Source organism: Oenanthe melanoleuca, chromosome 23 (assembly GCF_029582105.1).
Source record: "Oenanthe melanoleuca isolate GR-GAL-2019-014 chromosome 23, OMel1.0, whole genome shotgun sequence".
Classification (NCBI taxonomy): Eukaryota; Metazoa; Chordata; class Aves; order Passeriformes; family Muscicapidae; genus Oenanthe; species Oenanthe melanoleuca.
This window is the reverse complement of record NC_079356.1, coordinates 880,293-901,045: the sequence shown is the minus strand read 5'-3', so window position 1 is coordinate 901,045 and position 20,753 is coordinate 880,293. Positions and strand designations below refer to the sequence as shown.

At 53.1% G+C, this 20,753-nt stretch overlaps 1 protein-coding gene across 8 annotated transcripts in view; it reads left to right on the top strand.

Annotated features, from left to right (window-relative positions):
• The first annotated feature begins 4,894 nt into the window (after positions 1–4,894).
• The window catches only part of PUM1 (pumilio RNA binding family member 1), a 68,473-nt gene continuing 52,614 nt past the window's right edge, over positions 4,895–20,753 (top strand). For 5 of the 8 annotated variants that reach the window (XM_056509381.1, XM_056509380.1, XM_056509375.1 and 2 more), the window contains exons 1-2: positions 4,895–5,035; positions 8,884–9,257. In XM_056509381.1, the coding sequence (XP_056365356.1) occupies positions 8,895–9,257 (363 nt within the window). In that variant the 5' untranslated portion in view covers positions 4,895–5,035; positions 8,884–8,894. The remainder of the gene's footprint in view (positions 5,036–8,883; positions 9,258–20,753) is intronic. The other 3 variants (XM_056509376.1, XM_056509379.1, XM_056509374.1) reach the window with 1 other exon arrangement.

Sequence of the window (20,753 nt, the reverse complement as noted above, 5' to 3'; positions counted from 1 at the left end):
CCCCTCCTGGTGTCCCTGCCCATGCCGTTCTGAAGCCCGTTCCCCTGGGAAGCAGAGGCAGGCACTGGCACGGCTCTTTGCTGCCCATGGGATGTGGCACAGCTTTGCCAGCAGCTCCCCTGAGCACAGAGAGGAACCTGTGGGATTTGGGCACCCCCAGGACATCCCCCTTGCACTGGGCTGGGGCTCCGTGCACGGCTCAGCACAGCCCAGCTGCTGGGTGGGAGCTGCTCTGAAACGTTCATTTTTGGGGGCTGTACTTTCACAAGGAACAGCAGCTCTGCAGCCAGCACGAAGCTCTCAGACCCTGCCAGGTGGGTCCGCAGCCAGAATTCCCTGCAGCTTCCCATAACCACAACATCTCAGCAGCCACTTTCAGACACTTGGCTCCTGCAAAAAACCCACATCTGCTCTGGGTGTCTCAACACGAGCATGGGAAGCAAGCTGGGGGTGGGAAGCAGGGTTTGTCTGATGGAGGGGACAGGGACATTCCCTGGGCACTGCTGATGACAGGGCCAGCTCAGGAAGGTTCCATGAAGGTGACACTGGTTTCAGATCCCTGATTTCAGCTGTCTGGTGGAGCAGTGGATGTGCTCAGGAGCAGCACTGGAGCTGCCCAGCTCAGGGCTGCTCATTGTTTTGTGTCTCAGGGTGCTGGGGTTTGACGAAATGCTGCCCCAGTGATGCAAAACAATGATGCACTTGGCTCTTCAAGGATTCTTTGGTCAAGCCAGCACACTCTGAAAATATTCTGCATAAAGACCTCTGCAGTTTTTGGCTTGGTTTGAGAAAAATTGAGTCAGTCGGTGGATTTTTAATTTTTTTAAATTTTTTTTTCTGGTGGCCAAGGAAATGTTGGTGCCCCCCACAGAGGGAGATCCTCTTTCCTCCAATTTAGCTTTTAATTGCAGGTATCAAATAGTCATTGAAATAAAAGTGCTGGATGTCCTAAGGCTGGGGACAGCCAGGCCTCCCTGAAGCCACTTTTAGGAGCACCCCAGGCTGTTTGTTCCCAGGTGAACCCCCTGTCCCATGCAGGAGTCTCCCTTGTGGAGCTGTGGGAAGCTCTGCTCCCAGGAGGAAGAATCATGGCAGCAGAGCTGGGTTTGTTTGCTCTTGGACTGCTTCAAAGAGAGGATTCTGTGGTGCTGGGCATGGTGCCACCAGGAGCAGAGCAGGAGGAAGGCTCTGGATTTGGGCATTTGGATGGATGTGGAATTTTGATGCTCAGTGAAGAGCACCGTGGGTTGAAGCCCCTCCTGTGGGGAACAGAGGGGGAAAGGCCCTTCTGGGGAGTCACTGGGAGGTGGGAGGACATCAGTCACCTCCTGGAGGTCCCTTTTTCCCTTTGCAGATGAAGATGCATCCCAGGATAACTTCTGCCAGGATTGGTGTGGGGTCAGCCAGGGCCAGGCAGCTGGGCAGCTCCTGGTGCCCAACAGTGCAAGGAGGATCAGAAGGACATTTCCACCCCCAGAAGTGTCTCCTGTGGAGGTGGAAGCTATTTCACAGCCTGCTCCTCTCACTCTGGCTCTGCAGTTTTTGGAGCAGCATGTTCTCCCAGTGGGAGACTTTTCCATGGATGGCAACAAGCTGGGAGCTCGGGCAAGGTCTGAGGCAGAAGAGAGGATGGCAGTGGTGGGAGGCAGGACAGGCTGTGGGAGGGATGGAAGTGCTGGAGATGAGACCCAAACTCCCCCTCAGCCTCACAGCCACAGGACTGTGTGTCCCCACTCGCCTCTTCTCCTAAATCCAGCAAAATTCACTGCCAAAGGAGGGTTTGAACCACTCACACTTCATCCCCAGCAGGACTCCCTCCCTCCCCCTCTCATTACACCAGCAGAACTGTAATTATCCCGGTATAATTAGCAGAAAGCAGTTTCCAGTGTCAGTGTGCTGAGCCCACCTGGCAGAGGGGCAGCACTGCCTGGGGACCCCTGGGCCATGGCAGGACAGCTCAGGGACAGCCAGGTGGGTGCTGAGGGTGGCAGCTCGCAGGCACAGCACCCCAAAAGTGGCCAGCAGAAGCACAGGGACACCCCAGCCCCCTGTTCCCTGTGGAGTGGGGAAGAGCTCCTGAGCTCTGGGGCTTTGCAGGCCAAACCTGTGTCACCCAGAGCCACCCCTGGTGCTTGTCCCAGCCCAGCGTGCCCTGGAGGTGGGTGGAACCAGAGGACAAGGAGGTGCAGGCAGATTTGGTTGGTCCAGTGCCCAGATGACACAGCTCCACCATTCACATTTCCACCACAGCCAGAAGCTGGCCTTGCCCACACCAATGGCATTTTGGGGACACTGCACGGGCCCCCACAGGATGATGGAATTACTTAGGTTGGAAAAGTCCTCTGGGATCATCCAGTCCAACCACTAACCCAGCACTGCCATGTTCACCACTAAACCACATCCTCAAATGCCACATTCACATTTTTTGAACACTTTCAGGGGTCAATGCCTGATATCCAAACTTTTCCTGATATCCAACTCAAACCTCCCTTGGCACAACCTCAGCCTTTCCTCTCATGTTTTTCCCTGCTCCCAGAGCCCGACCCCCCGTGTCCCCTCCTGTCAGGGAGTTGTGCAGAGCCACAAGGGCCCCTGATCCCCTTTTTTCCAGGCTGAGCCCCTTCCCAGCTCCCTCAGCCTCTCTGCACAGAACTCCCTCTCCAACCCCTTCCCCTCTCCAGGGAATTCAAGACAAGGAGCCACAGGGATGTCCCAGAAGAGCTGTGTCCCCTCTCAGCCACTGGTGGGTCCGTGCCTGGTGTCACAGCAGAGCTGAGCCCAGCAGAGCCGAGCTGTTCCCAGCAGGGCTTGGCCGGGTCACACAAACCAGGCTGCTGCTGGCCAAAGACATCTCTGAGTGTCTGAGCGAGGCTGGGCTCCAACCCACCCTCAGCAGGGAAAACCTTTGCTTATCTTGACGGTCCAGTGTCACATGCCCAGCCTGGGGCACTCTGCACCAGCCTGGGTGTTCCCCCAGGTTTTTGGGGTCGGGGTGAGGTCCCCCGACGCTGGGAGAGGCAATGAGGCAGTGGAAACCCCCATCAACCACCCCGGCAGCCCATCGAGCAGAAAATGGATGCAAGGCAGGGCTGGACCCAGCTGTGCACGCGTTTTAATGACTGAGAACGGGGGCTTGAAGTGACTTCTTGTACCCCCATAACCCACAAACGCTGCGGCTGCGGGGTCCCCGCCGTGCCTTGGGGTCCCCTCCGTGCCCCACGGAGCCCTCGGGAACAGCTCCTGCTCTCTGTCCGCGCAAGTGAGGGCACGTCCCGACTCTGCCCAGCGGCGGCACTTCCCTCCTTTCCCTGCCAAGACGGACCGAAAATATTCCATGAGCGCACCGAGGGCTCGATCTCCCCCGAGGCCGCGGGGGCAGGAGGGCACGGAGGCGCTGCCGCCCGTGCTGCCCCTTTAACATGGAGCAGCCGGGGCAGAACTACCGCTCCCGGCGGCCAGCGCCGCTGCCCGCCCGCACGCCGGGGGCTGTAGTTCCCCCGCAGGGGGCACGGGAAGGGGCAGGCACCAAGGGAAAACACCCCAAAATTGGGTCTGGCTGTTGGTGGAGGGTGCGGAGGTGCCGCCGGTGCGGTTCTGGGCAGGAGCGGGATCCCGCTGCTGGGGGCTCGGGGGGAGCGGGCTGGGGGTGCCAGGGCTGGGGGACTCAGCGTGCCCAGGATTTGGGGGGCTCGGATGGAGAGCACTCGGGGTGCCCAGGCTGGGAGGTTTGGGGTGTCCAGCCTGGGGGCTCAGGGTGTCCCGGCTTGGAGGGGCTCGGTGTGCACATGCTGGGAGTGCCAAGATTGGGGGGACTCGGGGTGCTCAGGCAGCGTTCAGGATGCCCGGAATAGGGGGGAAATCAGGGTGCCCAGGCTGGGGGGGCTCAGCCACATCCCCGCCAGCCCAGCGAGCCCTGGTACCGGTGCCGGCAGCGGCGGGGCTGAACGCGGGGCTGTGCCCGCACCCCGGGCCGGACCTGGCAGGGCTGATCCCAGCCTGGGCAGTGCAGCAGGGTCGGGCACGTCCCAGTCCGGTCCATCCAATCTCGTCCCGTCCCTTCCCGGTCCATGCCGATCCACCCCGTTCCGGTTCATCCCACCCCAGTCCATTCCATCCCGGTCCGGTCCGCTCCATCCCATCCCATCCCGTCCCTCCCCGGTCCATCCTGTCCCGTCCCGATCCATCCCTTCCCTCCCCGTTCTATCCCATCCCGCTCCATCCCGTCCCGTCCCTCCTCGTTCCATCCCATCCCTCCTCGTTCCATCCCATCCCGTCCCGTCCCGATCCATCCCGTCCCTCCCCGTTCCGTTCCGTTCCGTCCCGTCCCGTCCCGTCCCGATCCATCCCGTCCCTCCCCGTTCTATCCCATCCCGCTCCATCCCGTCCCGTCCCGTCCCTCCGCGTTTCGTTCCGTTCCATCCCATCCCGTCCCTCCCCGTTCTATCCCATCCCGCTCCATCCCGTCCCGTCCCTCCTCGTTCCATCCCATCCCTCCTCGTTCCATCCCATCCCGTCCCGTCCCGATCCATCCCGTCCCTCCCCGTTCCGTTCCGTTCCGTCCCGTCCCGTCCCGTCCCGTCCCGGTCCATCCCGTCCCTCCCCGTTCTATCCCATCCCGCTCCATCCCGTCCCGTCCCGTCCCTCCCCGTTTCGTTCCGTTCCATCCCATCCCGTCCCTCCCCGTTCTATCCCATCCCGCTCCGTCCCGTTCCGTTCCATCCCATCCCATCCCGTCCCTCCCCGTTCTATCCCATCCCGCTCCATCCCGTCCCGTCCCGTCCCGTCCCGTCCCGTCCCTCCCCGTTCCGTTCCATCCCATCCCATCCCGCTCCATCCCGTTCCGTTCCATCCCATCCCGTCCCTCCCCGCTCATCCCGCCCCGTCCCGGCGGCGCTGGAGCGGCCTCGCCTTCCCGTGGTGCAGCGCGGCCGCGGCCCCGCCGCGCCGCCATGTTGTCGGAGTGAGCGGCCGGGGAGAGGCAGCGGCGAGCGGCCGGGGGGGGCCCGGCATCCGTCTGCATCCGAGCGCTCCGCCCGTGAGTAGCGGCCCGGCGCCGGCCCCGCCGCGCCGCGGACCCCCGCGGACCCGCCCGTGGGCGCATATTGGCGGGGGGAGCGGGAGGAGAGGCCCCAGGCCGCCCCGAAGGCGAGCGGCGGCGGGGGCGCTGCGCCGGCGCTGCCGCCCGGCTCCGTGTCGGGGCCGCGGCCTGGGCCCATTGTTAGCGGGGAGGGGGCGCGGGGGGAGCCCGGGCCCGAGCGCGGCCCCGCGGCCGCTCCGCTCTCGGGCCGGGGGTTATTGTTGGGGGCCGCGGGCCCAGCGCAGCCCTCGCCCCCTTGCCCGGGCCCGGCCCGCCGGGGGCTCCCCCTTGCTCTGGGGGCTCCCCGTTCTCCCGGGGAGGGTCTGGCCGTTCTCCCGGACGGGTTCCGTCCCCGGGGGGCTCCCCCTTCTCCCGGGGCTCAGTCCCGGGGCGCTCTGGCGCTCCGGCCGAGGCCCCGCTTTGTTGCCCCGGGGGGTGCTTGGGTTCCTTCCCCCCGGTTTTGGGGGCGGTTCGGCGGCTCTGGGGGTCCCTGGAAGAGGAGGGGGTCGGGGCTGGCAGCGGGAGGGAGGAAAAAAGCAGCGAATCCTTTCCGATGTGCTGGGTGACCCTGGGGGTTTTGTGTTTGTGTGGGGCTTTCCCCCCTTGTTTGTATCTCGTGCTCACATAACCACAGCCTCGGCCCTTGTGCGCTGGAAACTTGGGATTTTAAGAGCCTCTCGCCCCAACCTGAGAAATGCTCTGATTTTTTTGTTGTTGTTGTTGTTGTTTGCTTTGGTCAATGTTTAATAAGTTTGTTCGGAGCACAGATTTTATTGGGCAGATCATGAGTAAGGAATTTCCTTTATTAAGAGGGATGAAGGGGTAATGGGGACCGTGGGTCCTGTTGGGTTTTAATGCTGGTTTTGGGAATCCGATGGGTCAGGAATTGGGCGCTGCGTCTGCCCAGGATTTCAGGAAAACACGGGGATAACGTTAAAAGTTCTGCTAGGCCACACAGCTCTCGAACAATGGCTCTGCTTTCATTTCCAGTGGAACTTTCCAAAAAAAACCCACCCAACCCAAACTCCTCTGCTTTGGGGTTGAACTTTTTGGAAAGGGGCGTTTTACACCGTGTTAATTCTGTAATAATCTGTGATTTTGAGGGGAACACAGAATCAGAGCCGTGAAGATCCGGGCTCTGTTTGCGTTGAAGCTCCTTTATTCAGTGTTGTCACCACCGGCGCTTCAAACTTGCGGGGAGATTCCTCGGAAAGTTTTTTGTTGTTTGTGGAATGTCCCATAATCTGGAGCATTCTGCCTGCAGAATTCATTTCCAGGCCGTGTTTCCAGGCAGGGAGAAGCAGAGGCGGCTGCCGTGAGCACGGTGTGGCAGCCTGGAAGCCTTTGTTTGCAAACCCGGGGTTCTGCCCAGGCAGCGCTTTCACCTGGGCAAAGCCGCTCTCTGTTCTGAGCAGGAGTTCGGGGCGAGGGAGCAGCTGCGGGTTTGCGGTGCCCGTGGCCGTGGTGCTCCCTTCCCGGGGCTCCGGCAGCTTTGAATGACAGGATTCAGCTGTCCCGCTGCCTCGAACGCGGCATTCCCATAAAAACACGGCTTGGAACTAAACTTGAACTACCCACAATGCTCCCTTCCCCTTTGCTCCCGTTCAAAATGTCGCCTTTGCCAAGTTTTCCGCTCGTGTTTGGAGCAGCCCGAGGAGGAAGCGGCTGGCAGCAGCCTCTCCTGAATCCATTGACTGAGATTTTCTGCGCCCTCCTGATTTTTGTGATAACACCTTTATGAACCCTGAAGTTAATTCGTGTCTGTGGGCAGAGGGACCTGCGTCCTTTTGAAGGAGCAAAGGCTGGGGCAGTGCAACTTTGTACCTTGTTTCTCGCTGGAAATGGGCTTGTCACAATCTATAGATACTGGAGGTTTTCTGGTGGGGATTCATAGTATCTTCCTTTGTTTGTTTTTTTTACAGTCTGCCCTGAGATAACTTGTAACTTCCTTTCGAGGGGCCTCTCAGATTTCAGTGCTGCAGTTATTACACACCTCCGTTTAATGAGAAATGAATTTCTTACCATTAATTACTTAATTTTTTTGTTCTCTTTGCATAAAGGAGCTTGAGTGCTCAATGTGATGTCACTGAAGCATTTTGGTATTGTCTGTTAAAGGGAAATTAAGAGGAAAATGCCATTAAACTGAATTGTAGTCTTAAAATCAGTCAAGATGTAGTCATACCGTGTTTTCAGTGTTTTTTCAAGTGTGTGGGGAAGGTGGTGATTTCCAGACTCATTGAAAGCTGGAGGAGTGAGTCCTGTTGGATGTCCCTGGTATGTGAGTTGTGAGTGTATACAAAGCCCTGCAGAGTGGCCCTGGGGGCTGTGTGTGTGCAGCACCAAATTATTGGAGATGCAGTTCAAACAACCTGATCTCTGCAGTTTTTAGAGTCATTTTCCTCTGATTATTAACCCCATGCTTGACTCGTGGGGCAAACCTGCAGAGTTTGATCAAAGACAGGACTCGGATTTTTTATGATGGTCTCCCCACCGTTGGTAGGTTGTTCTTGGAAGTTGTTTGTAGTGGCTGAGTGTTGTTCAGGGCTGCTACGAGCAGCAGGGAGGGAACAGAGCCGCCTTTCAGGCCCTCGGAGCTGCTGGCAGGAGCAGGGCCCAGGTGAGCACTGAAACATCCTGGGGCTGCTCTGCAGCAGCTTCTCAGGACTCCAGTTCCATCCTCAGAACCCTCTGTGGGGCTGCACTGAGGTACCTCGAGTCATAAACTATTGATCTTTTTAATAAATATGGATTCAGACTATCCCATGCCTTTAAACATGAATTTGGCTTGTTGTGTGAGTGTTACATAACGGGGGCAAACACTGCTCCTCACACCTGTAGTGTCTTTATTGCTCTGATAGTCCTGCCTTGAAACAACAAACAAACTTCTGTGGTTCTGTGCCGCTGGAATGTTATCAAAATATTTGGGGAATAGGAAGTTAGTGAGTTGCTGTCAGTTAATCTGCAGGTTTTCCTCCTGCTCACAGATCATTTGGATGTGTGCAGAGCACATGGAGTATTTCATTTATTGGGGTATTTTAATGGGGTGTTCAGTGCTCTGGGTACTGAGAACATGGTGAAGTTGTCCAGTTTTCCCCTGGTGCCATCAACAGCAGGACCAGCAGTGCTGGCTGTGCCTGCTCTGGGAAGTTCTGCTGGGATCCCAGGTTTGCTCTTTCTCCAGGGAATCCCATAAAGCATGGCCGTGGGTTTGATGCCTCCTGAGCACAGCTCCTGAGTTAGCAGGGAGAGTGTTTGGGGCTCCATGAGCTGTGCAAGCAGAAATCCAGGAATCGAAGTTTTGCATTGAAAAAAAAAAACAAACAAACAAAAAACAAAGTAAACCAAACTGTTGCTTTGCTGCTTTGCATGACTGAGGGAATATTTTGGGATACAGTGGGATCCAGGGGGCCTGGAGTGTTTGTATGGGTGGGGACCAGGCCTCTCTTGCCTGGTGTAAATGGGCACAGCAGGTTCTGGTGCCACTGCCTTCCATGGGCTTTTTGGGGACTATTTCCAGGCAGTTTTCAGCCCATGTGTTGTCCAGCAGAAATTGCCTTTCTGCTGGTGCTTCATGGGCATCCTGTGCATGCTCTAAGCCTTGCAGCACAGATCGTGGGGTTCCTGTGCAGTTCCAGTGCTGCTGTAGCTGCCGGGCTCGTGGAGCAGAGTGAGTGTTGAAGGAGTCACATTTGCCACAGCGATGTTCCCCTGCCAGTCACGAGCTGGGTGTGTTATTTAACACTGGGAGCTGCAGCTGGGAGGATTTCATGTCTCTTTCCCCTCTGTTTCCCCCGTGTCCCCTGCAGGTGTTGGTGGAATGAGCGTAGCGTGCGTGTTGAAGAGAAAAGCAGTTCTGTGGCAGGACTCGTTCAGCCCCCACCTGAAGCAGCACGCTCAAGACACAGCCAACCCCACCATGCCTGTGGTACTGACATCTGGCACAGGCTCGCAGGCTCAGCCCCAGCCAGCTGCAAACCAGGCCCTGGCGGCAGGGACGCACTCCAGCCCCGTGCCCGGATCCATAGGAGTGGCGGGGCGCTCCCAGGACGACGCCATGGTGGATTATTTCTTCCAGAGGCAGCACGGGGAGCAGCTCGGGGGCGGCGGCAGCGGCGGCGGCGGCTACACCAACAGCAAGCACCGCTGGCCCACCGGGGACAACATCCATGCAGAGCATCAGGTAGAGCCTCCCCAGCTCCCAGCTCTGCCCTGCAGCCTGCCCGAGGTGCTTTGCATGGTGCTCTTCCAAAGCTGCAGCTGCTCCTGGTGGAGTTGGAGTGGCACCAGTGGTGCTGTTTGTTTCCTCTGCTCAGGGTGGCCGTGCCCTGGTAGCTCTGAGCTGAAAGGGTTCTGCTCTTGAGGGTGTTGAAATCCCAAATCCCAATCCACTCCCTGTGACAGTCAAATGCATGTTTACAAAATTCATCACTCCCTTTATTGATTTTTTTTTTTTTCTGATGTGTGAACCAGCACAGCCGTGACTGCTGCTGCTGCTTTTCAAATCTGTTGCTGTAGTTAAATAATTCTTATGTAATGGTATTACAAAACTGCCAATGCATGTAGGTTGGGCTTTTACCATTCCCAATATTGGAAAACACAGGAGTGGAAGTTGCTGGTGGTATGTCTGACTGGGTTTCTTTGCTTTGGGGTTGGGTTTTTATGGTTACCACGTAGAGGGGAAAGTGGTGATGATGTTGTGGTGTAGCTGAACTGAGAAGAGCAGCCTTAAGAGTCACCAACCAGTGGCTTTAGGAACTTCTTAGAGCCACTCAGAGTCTCTGGAGGGGTGGTGAGCCAGGCTGTGTGCTAGTGGTGTTTACTAGAAGTCTTTTCAGCAGTTGCATTGTCACTTGTGCTGCAGTTAAATGAGTGGCTGACTCACTCCACTCTGTCTGTGACCTGTAGCTCACTCATCAAAGACACGAGTGCTTCCTCTCTGAGGCAGCAGAACCCAAGTGTAAGCACATTTGAAAGCAGAATGATCCCCACAAATATTGCCAGGGCAGCAGACACAAAGCTTTTGCAACCTTTCTGAACATCTCCTGCCTCCAGTTTCTGGAATCCAAGTGGCCAAGCCCTCTGCTGTGCCTCCCCAGGGGACGTGGTGCCAACCAGACCATTTAAAAGCAAACATTGCAGGGAATTTTGCAGCCTCACCAAAGGCAGTGTGTACATCAACAAAGAAATAAACCCAAGTGCCCTGTTAATTTGTCCTGGAAGAAAAATCACATAAAATACTGCAATATGAGCTAAGGAGCTTGGAAAATATTGTTGTTATTCCCTTATGGAGAAACATAATATTTAGGTATCACTTCAGAAGAAATAACTGCATTGAAACAGATGTAATTTTTCTGTTTATTATCCAAGTTTTCAGTCACTAACTGTAAAACTAGCTTCAACAGACATCAGTGCTGAGGTCTTGATGTTTTGTGTTGTGAAAGAAACAATAAGCAAGAATTTCTTCCTGCAAACTTGTAGGTTTTTCAAATCAAAGCAGCCATGGAGTCGTGGGGTGATGTCTGGGCAGGGCCTGCTATTGTTTGGGCATTTTGTGGCAAGATGACTTCATGAATTAAAATGATGTCAGAAATTCTCAGTCTTCTTTTCCTCCAGCTCACACTTTCATCCTCCTTTCACTGCAAATCCCTGAAAGTAAAGACAGCAAAACTTACTGGAGATAAGTGGGGTGGGGACAGGGCACTTCAAGCTTGTAATCATTGAAAACTCTGCTGGTATTTGAACTTTTATTTATTTAATAGTGGAAAGACTTAAACTTTCACTCAGACAAAAGAATCCTGCTGTTCCAGAGGCTTGCACTGTCAGCAGAAGTGTTGCTCAGCTTGATTTTCTTCAGTAACTTCTGGAATGAAATGATCCTAATAAATAAACCACTTAATGGAAGGAAAGCTCATTAACTTATGCTAGTTTAAATGAACTTTTCAAATCCAGTTCCCATTTTGTGTGGCAGCAGGACAGTGGTGAGAAGGTTGTGTGGACAGATCCCACCTGCAGGGTGGAGCTCACAGAGATGATTCTGTGTGATGCTCAGTTTCCCCTGTGAGCTGTGTCAGCTGAGGCTCAGGAAATACAGAATTAACAGGAGTTTTTATCTGTTCTGCTGGTTTTTACACTGTGATAAATGTGCTACAGCCACAGTTGCACTGTTTTTGCATTCAGTCTGTGTGTCTGATTTCTCCCAGGGCAGCTCTCAGGTGGGGCACTCACCCTGTTCTCTGTCTCTGCTGCTGCAGTGATGGATGGGCACTTCTGTCAGAGTTTGCTGCTCCATCCTCCTCTTTCCATGGTCTCTGCTTGCCTTGGGGTTTCACTCCTGGGAAGCAGAATGCAGGATATCTGTAATCCTAACACTGCCATTCTTTCTGACTTCTTGGCCACCTCCACATCTGCTTCTTAAATTATAAATTCCTTGGAGCAAGGACTAATCTTATGCATGCAAAATGATTTAATTCAGTTTGGATTTAGCTGGGGTAGAATTGAATTTGGTCTGCAAGGACAGAAGTGGAAGGAAGTGCTGGGACATGCAGGGAGTTAGGGAATCATGAGGGATGTCTCCTGACTCTCAGTTTCTTATGGATGCACTTTTATTACTGTACTTTTCATTTTAGACTTTCAAAGTTGGTTCAGCCTTGAAGACTCAGTAGCTAAAAGATAATGGGAAGTCAGAAAAAAAAATAATTATAGGCTAATATAGGTTAATGTCTGCCTAGAGCTTGGGAGGTCATAATTAAAGGTGGAAGGAATTTAATTGTTGAATCTCAGATTGTTTTTGTTGAGTGTGTCTTTTGGTGATAAGGTTGCAGTGGCTGTTACCAGATGGTGCCATGAAACAGCTGAGCTGCAGGAGCCTGGTTTTCCATGGCTTGCATTCTGCTCTTCCTCCTGGACACTTTTCCTGCTGGCAGCTCTGGGAATTGGGCTGAGAGGGGCTTTAGCAAGGGTGGCTTAAGAAAAAGTTTCTCCCAAGGAAGAGAGGAGAGAAGTTCCTGCCTGGTGGTGTCCTTGTTGTGACCAGCAGGAAAATGCTCTGTTTGTGTTTTGCTTAGAAACTTTGTTTTCCTGTTGCATTTTCCCCTTCTCTGGAAGCTGTGGGTGGGGCCAGGTTTTTATATAAAATAAAGCAATTAAAGATGCCCTTGTCATTTCACAAATTTGGGTATCAAAGCCTCACCATCCACAAAAAAAAACTTGTGCTACAAGGTCTTCTTTGTCCCTGCAAAACATGGAGTGGTGGAATCAGAGTTTTGATTTCCTGATTTGTTCTCTCAGATGTCCTGAGCAAAATCCCTGTTTGCAGCTCCAAACCTTAACCACCAAACTTCCACAAAAGACACTTAACTGCAGTTTTTTCTCTTTTTATGCACAAAGAGCAGCAGGATGAGGTTGAGTGTCAGGGTCCCCAGTCATTTGAACCCCTGAGTGAGCAGGTTTGGGCTGTCTGCTGCCTGCTTGCTGCTGGGCAGTGTTTCCCTGGCTGCACTGGAGTGTTTGTGTGCTGTGTGTGCAGCAGAACCAGGGCCAGGGCTCAGGACAGCAGTGGGGAGGGCAGGGATGTCCCAGGTGAGGATGGCCTGGCTTGGATCTGCCTTGGGTATGAAAGGCTGCACAGATCTCCTCCCAAACCCAAACAGCCTCTGCTGCTCCTGGGGGGGGGTGAAAAGACACTCAGGATATTCAGCTGGGACAAGCTGCAGCAGTGAGCAGGTTTTGAGGAGAACTGGCCAAGTTTTCTTGGCTGGGCTCTCCCTGGCTCGTGCCTGTGTGTGCTGGAGCTGCAGTGAAGGGACACTGCTGTGCTGGGGTCCCTCTGGAGTTGCTCACTGGATAAACTTAGGCTGTCAGAATTGCACTTGGGCAGTGTGGGAGTTGCTTGGTAGAAGCAAATGATTTTAGGCATTTGCTTTCTCTCAGAGCATGTTTAATTAATAATTGGAGACAATAGGACTCTGCAGGGATGGTCTTGTTGAATGTGGGGAATTTTTCACGTGGTGTTGGTGAAGAATAGTGAGCACAACAGGGCTGGGACTGGGGTTTCTGCTCAGTTGTGCCTTTTGGCAGTGTGACCATGTCAGTTCTTCACTGGGAGCTGGTTTGAGCAGAGGCACAGGGGAATTCTGGCAGCACAGCTCCTGCAGCCAGGCTGCTCCCTGGAGCTCAGCTCACTGCAGTGGTGGGTGCTGCTGTGCACCGTGGCCACAGCTTGCCTGGAAGTTGTGGCAGGATCTCCAAAAAGGTCCTGGAAGCAGAGGCAGCCCTGGTGTTTGTACTTCCAAAGAGAAATCCTGTTCAAGTGAGGCTTAACTCCCTAGGACACTCCTGGAAGTGACCAAGGCCAGGTTGGAGCAACCTGGGACAGTGGAAAGTGTCCCTGCTCATGGCAGGGGTGGGATGAGCTGGGATTTGGGGTCTCTTCCAGCCCAAACCATCCCATGATTTCTGATGTGCCTGTGGACATGTGCTCCAGATAATTGGATGTGTTGTCTGGGCTGGGGTTGAAGGCATGGAGTGAGTCCCTTGTCACACAAAGCATGGGACAGCACCTGTGGCTCAGCTCTTGGAGGGGGTTTCTGACCTCTTCATCAAACCTGCTGAGTTTTCATGGGAACTCCTTGTGTCCCAGTGAACTGCTCAGGGCTTTCCTTTCCCTGCCACTGAAAGGCTGTGCTAACTCGATACTCAGGTAATTTGAAACATAATTCCTTGCTGAAATGGAATGTCTGGTTTGGCTGATCTGTTTCACAGAGATTTCTCCATAGTGCAGGGGCAGCTTGGGAGGGGAACTGGAACATTTAATTTGATTTTCTGCTTTGTCTTTCTGCCCCTGAAAATCCTCCTGAGGAAGAAGGAGCATGAGTAGGTTGGTTTAGTTGGATATTTCAGTTTGGAAAATCCTTGTGATATACAGGGGAGAGAAAACACTCTGAAACATTCAGAAAGTTGCTGTAAGACTCTTGTTTCCTCCAAATCCATGGATTTTACTGTTCTGATGGGCAGCTGCAGATAAGATTGTTAGTTGGGATTGCCCAGGTGACCTGGTGTGTTGGTGTTGGGATTTCTCAATGGTTGTTGCTGTTCTGATCACCTTCCTTGCTGTGGTGCTCACTCAGGAGGAGCAAAAACACTTTCACATGACTGAATTTACAAATTCCAGTGCTTCCAGCAGACTTCAGGTGTTTCAGTGGGTATCTTGTACGAGTGTGCTTTGAAAAGAGGTTTATTACAGGACTTGTCCTGCTTGTTTTCTCCTCCCCTCTCCCCAGTTTTGCTCTCCCCCAGCAGCTCCTTTGTGGTCTGCTGAATTGCTGTGACCTCCTCGTGCTTCTGCAGAGCAGGTTGTGATCCTGGGAGCATTTCTGTAAATGGGTGAAGCTTTACAGTGGATCTGAGCCCCCCAGTCCCTCCCCAGGCACCCAGTCCATCCCCAGTCTGTTCCTCACAAATCCCAGCTGCTGATCAGAGATCTCCCTGAGGAGCTGGTGCAGGGCATTGTCTGTGGCCTGCCTGGCTCTGAGAGCTCCCCTAGGTGTGTCAGGGACGATGTGCAGGCTGTTTCCATGGGTGCTGGTGCCAGGCTGAACAGACACTCCTTTGTGCAGCTGCCATGTGATGCTGCTCCCTCCCTGCAAGGGGCAGCTCTCAGCTCTCCTGTACTCCTGCCTTGGTCAGGGATAACTCCTGTTCCAGGCCAGTTGTTATTGGGAACATCTGGCCTGGTTCTTGCCCTGCCCAGACCTTGATTCTGGGGTGAAGCTCCTGTTGCTAAACCCTCAGTGAGTCTGCTCAGTGTGGCAGGAGCCACTCTCATCTGTCCTGACAGAGGTGCCTTGGCACTGCACTTAAACACTTTTCCACATCATTTTCCCTCTGGATTTAAAGCTGGGAAGGTCAGAGTGGGGCTGGGAATGAAAGGAAAAGCCCCCCAGGTCAGATCTCAGTGAGGCCCCAAGCTCTGCACAAACCCAGGGCTCCAGGCACACCCCTGGGAAGCAGGAGATGGTTTTCCCAAGGTACTGCCAGCTCCAGCAGGACCAAATTAAGGTTATTTCTTCCCTAATCCAGTATTTTTTAATCTTACACCCCAATATGTGCCTGAGACATGGCAGGGTAACCTAAATTGCACATTAATGAAGCACCTCCCATGGTGGATGAAATGGGAGGAAAAACATGATTAGCTGAGGAAGGAGAGCCCCTCTGCAAGGCTGCCTGTGCTGCAGATATTTCTGTCCCCTGAATCATTAATCAGCCTGGCCCCATGCCAGGGAAGGCATTAGCCAATCTGCAATTTCAATGGCTTTTTGCTTCCAGTGCTAATGGTAGTAGCAATTCTAACCATGAATCCTTTACTACAAAAATAGTAGTTAAACCACCTAATCCTGTCTAATACTTGTGACTTCACATTCTTTCTTTACCCACAATTGTTATGGGAGAAGGCTAAAAATAGTGCAGTAATCAGTTGATAGAACAACATATCTGAACCCTGCCTCTGGTTGTGAGTGGCAGACCTGTTGTGGGGTGTGATGCTTTCCTTGCTGGGGAAGGCATTTCCCCTCTCCTGGATGCTGGAAATGTGTCTGAATGCCTCAGATCTGGGATTTTTCTGAAATAACTGTGTGAGCTGTTCAAACAAGATAAACTCAAGCAGCCTCCCCCAGCTGAAGGAGGATTTGTTTCCATCTGAAATTTGTAAACCTTTAGTTCATTTAAAGACCTTTAACAATTGTGAGTATATAAGTCAAAGTATTCAGCTGTAGTTTTTGGTTTTCTCCTCTCCATTCTAAGGATGTTTCTTGGTTTTGCTGATTTTTGTTCTTTCTGTGTCAGTTCTGGTGTTCTTGTAGTAATGTTAACTATTTTTTTTTTTTTGAGGGATGTTTTACTAGAGAAGTGTTTGAAGTTTTTTTGTTGTTTTTTTTTTTTTAATTGCAAATTGAGCAAGACTTAAAATATGGAGGCCAAATGGATGGAAATGTTCCATTCACACTTGCAGAGTGTACAGGAATTACAAATAAATATCCAAGGAATAACCCCACTCTGGAGGTGCTCTGGGTAAGCACCTGGAATGTACAAACAGAGGGAACTTAGAATCTCTCCTCTTGTTTTCTCACAAACCAAAACATGCTGTTGGATCTTCCAGGCCAGGTTTGAAAGAGATTGGAGCAGCCTGGGGCAGTGGAAGGAGCCCCTGCCTCCTGGCCAGGGGGAACTGGGGAGCAGGTGCTCCAGTGGGAGGAGGGAAAGGGAATGGCAACCTGGGGCTGGTACAGGTTTGCTTTGGTTCCCCTCTAGCAGAATTGGCTAAATAAATCCAGATAATTGAAACCCTCTTCAGTCACTGTTACCCCCAGTAAATACAGCTATTGCATCTATTTATTGTTCAGCATCAAAAAATAAATCATAAATCTGGCTTCATGGTGCACTTTTAGAGACAGTTTGGATCATCACTGGAATATCTCTTAGCTGAAATATTTATTAGCAAATATTTTTTAGATTCTTTTTTCACCAAAGAAATTTCTAGTTAGTTTTCTAATTTTTTTTCTTCCTGTAGGCCTGATTGTTTTATTTCTTTGTTTAATTCCACTTGCCTTTTACTTTCTGGGAAGCATCTCTTGTATAAGGAGGAAGAAAAAGAATCCTTTGGGGTTGAGAGTGAAATTTAGCCTTGGATAGTTTGGCTGCCTGTCTGCCCAGGTGAATGTAAATTCTACATAAATGAGGATTCCTTAATATACAAAAAACTGGTGTGCAATCCCCTGGGATACTTGAAATGTGATGCAGCCCTGCACTTGGAATTTATATGTAAAGGTCATTTTAGCAACCATATTTGCTTAATATAAGGTGCAGTATTAACACAGATTGTTGACATTAATATTTACCTAAAATTCCAATTCACCTGCTGTGCTGGTCGCTCTCAGGGCACGAAAAGCCCCCTTGGATTATTCTAGAATAAAAAATAAGGTCCTGGAAGTCTGCAAGGTAAATTCCCTGTTGTTCTCATGCTAATCTGTTGGGTCCTCAGCTCCCTGTTCAGTAATCAGAAGGACAGTTTGGGGCCCTGGCTGCTGTTAATTGACCTGAGTGCAGAGTCCCTGTGACAGGTGCCATCCCCAGGCCTGGCTCTGCTGCCATCACGTGAGCCAGGGTCTGCAGGGCCTGGCTGGGCTGGGGGGCTGCTGCTGCTGCAGCTTTGGGGAGTCCTGCAATTCTGGGTTTGAGGTTTGGGTGGGAAGGGCCCTGAAGGTAATGCAGTGCCACCCTGCCCTGGCAGGGACACCTCCCATTATCCCTGTCCAGCCTGGCCTTGGGCACTGCCAGGGATCCAGGGGCAGCCACAGCTGCTCTGGCAATTCCATCCCAGCCCTGCCCACCCTCCCAGACAGGAATTCCTTCCCAATATCCCATTCCCAAAATCTCCACTTTCCATTTGAAACCATTCCCTGTGTCCTGTCCCTCCATCCTTGTCCCCAGTCCCTCTGAGCTCTCCTGGAGCCCCTTCAGGCCCTGCCAGGGGCTCTGAGCTCTCCTGGAGCTTCTCCTCTCCAGGTGTCACCCCCAGCTCTCCCAGCCTGGCTCCAGAGGGGCTCAGCCCTGGAACAGCACCCTGATGATCCCTTTGCTGCAGTTTTTTGGCCCAGGGGACACCAGGGTTTGGGGTGCTGTGTTAGAGCTGGAGCAGGAGGTTCAGTCCCAGTCCCTGAGTGTGGCTTGTTCCCCACTCTCACTCTCTGGGGTGATCCTGACCTGTGGGTGTTTCCTGTCTGTGATGAGCATCTGAGTCTTTGCTTTCTGCATGAGATAACTTGGGAAAGTTAAACCTGTGTTTTTAAGGGCCTGGAGACAGGGAGAAGTGTCTTTGCCTGGGTTTGTGGGGTGGTGGGTGAGCAGCAGGTACCAGCACAAGGAACATCCTCACCTGCTGGAGCTGTGCTCTGTCCCTGCCTGAAGTGGCTGGGAAGCTTTGGGACAAGGAAAGCATTTGCTTCTGATTGTTGTGATGCTGAGGCTGTCTGACCTTATCTAAAAGGAAAGAAAGTGCAGTTGTCCTGTGAGGTGGCTGCCTGACTGAATGAGCTGCTGGAGGGGCTGGAAAATCCCTGTGGATGTGTTTGTGCAGAGCTGCTGAGAGGCTCCTCTGCAGTGTGGGAGGTTTGAGGTGGCCATTGACCATGGACCCCAGCTGTGCCTGTGGGGTGGCAGTGGGACCCCAGCTGTGTCTCACAGATGTGCAGTGGGACCCCAGCTGTGCCTGTGGGGTGGCAGTGGCACCCCAGCTGTGTCTCACAGATGTGCAGTGGGACCCCAGCTGTGCCTGTGGGGTGGCAGTGGGACCCCAGCTCTGTCTGGCTTTGTCCTGTGTGTTCCAGCACAGAGGTGAGGGCTGGTGCATTCTGAGCTCTCTGAGCTCTCCCCACCTCAGGGAGCTCACTGGTGCCAGGGTTTGCTCCAGTTTCCCAGCGTGGCTGGGAGCAGATCCCACTCTGGGGCGGGTGCTCCCACCGGCAGGCTGGGGAGTGGCTGGAGCTGCAGTGTGTTACAGTGACACACATTGCTGTGCTTGTGTGTGGAAATGGCTCTAGAATGAGATTTCTGTCATTCCTGAGTGCATCCATCGTTCTTGGCGAGGGGAGGGATGTTCTTGTGCACTGAACCTGCTTTGGAACGTTCTGGAGCCTGCTGCTGTGTGCAGGGCCCTCGTGTGAGGTGGGTTCCAGAGTGGCTGTGGGCAGCAGGGAGCAGTCTGAGGAGGGCAGCAGTGGCTCCTGTGGGGATGTGCCCTCCCCCTGCCTTTGCAGAGGCACAGCTGCCCTGGGCTGAGCAGGGGCAGCCTGGGGAGCAGGTCCCTGGGGCTCCAGCTGCCTGGCCGTGTGTGGTTCCTGATGGCTGCACCTTGTGGGGTCACCTGTCCTCCAGGAGCCCCAGGATCCCATGGGGTGTCACATCCCATCCAGGTGTCCCATCCCATGGGGTGTCCCATCCCATCCAGGTGTCCCATCCCATCCAGGTGTCCCATCCCATCCAGGTGTCACATCCCATCCAGGTGTCACATCCCATCCAGGTGTCACATCCCATGGGGTGTCACATCCCATCCAGCTGTCCCGTCACATAGTCAGGGCATTGCTCCCTCCTGCAGCTGGTTGATCCTGGCCTTGTCTTCTGGATTTCTTTCAAATCCCTGCCTCAGGGCTGAGCCACATTTTCTGGTGATCAGATCTCATCGGTGTCAGGCTCAGCTGGGGAGAAGGTGTGTCTGTGTGTCCCTCCTTGTTTCTGTGTTACACCGTGCTGGCTCTGCTCTCTGCTCTCAGAGCTCTGGGTTGTTAACAGGAGCAGATCCTGATGAGGTGGAAGATGAGCTCTATTGTTTAATTGCCATTCCAGAGGAATCCCTGGCTTCTGGAATGCAGAGGTGTTGGAAATCATGGCTTTGTGCTCTGTTGTTTCAGACACTTTGTTCTTCCTGGAAGGTAAATGAGGGAGCCCTGTGATGTTTGTGTGCAAAGAGGTGAAAATGTGTTGATGTTTAAAATTACTGGCACTGAGAAATGGGAAAAGGATCCTTTGGGTGCAGTCTTTGAAAATCAAATTAATAGATCCAATGATCAATGAAGGTTAAGGAACTGAGTGACTGAGAGAGCCTGAGAATTGCTGTTTATGGACTCTTTGAGCAGAGTGGCCAAAATCAGGCACAAAGGCCTGATTTACAAAATGCTTTTATCCATATTTGTTAGGGTTCTTAACAGAGAGATGATAAGGGATGTAAAGAATCTGTGAATGAATAATTTCTTCATTTCCTCACCTCTGATAGCTGGTAGAGAAGGCAGTTTTTATTTTCTGCTTTTCATCATGGCTGGGGTAAGGGATATTTGGGGATGCAGGCAGCCTGGTTCTCCTGTGAGACACTGTCCTGGTGGAGCAGGTCACCTGCAGGGCTGGAGCACCTGCTGTGAGGAGAGGCTGGGAGAGCTGGGGATGTTCAGCCTGGAAAAGGGGCAGCTTTGGGGTGATCTCATTGTGGCCTTCAGTGCCTGCAGGGAAGGATGGAGAGGGACTGTTGACAAGGGCTGGGGTGACAGGATGGCCTCAAACTGACAGAGAATAGCTTTAAATTGGATGTGTGGGAGAAACTGTTCCCTGGGAGGGTGGGCAGGGCTGGGATGGAATTGCCAGAGCAGCTGTGGCTGCCCCTGGATCCCTGGCAGTGCCCAAGGCCAGGCTGGACACTGGGACAGTGGGAGGTGACCCTGGGGTGGCACTGGGTGGGATTTAATGTCCCTTCCCACCCAAACCATTCCATGTTGACCAAATCAAACAGAAATGTCACTTAATATCCGTTTGGATTTCCTGGGAATGCAGGAGTGGATCTTTGGTTTGAGGTTCCCAGAGCTCAGCACCCACCCCTGGGAGAGGATTTGTTTTGGGGAAGCTGCTGGACACACTCAGAGCAGCCTTTGTGGTGGCTTTTGTGGTTTGCTGGGCCATCACTTCAGCACTGATGAGTTCACATCACCTTCTGTCTGTCTGTACAGCTTCTCCATTCCTCTGGTGTCTGATGGAAATAATCATTTGCTCTCTGCCAGCCTCTGTGGCTTGGCACATCTGCTCCCAGTGCCAGCACGTGGCTCAGCTCTGGGCTTTGGCCTCCAGTCCAGAGTTGGGTTTC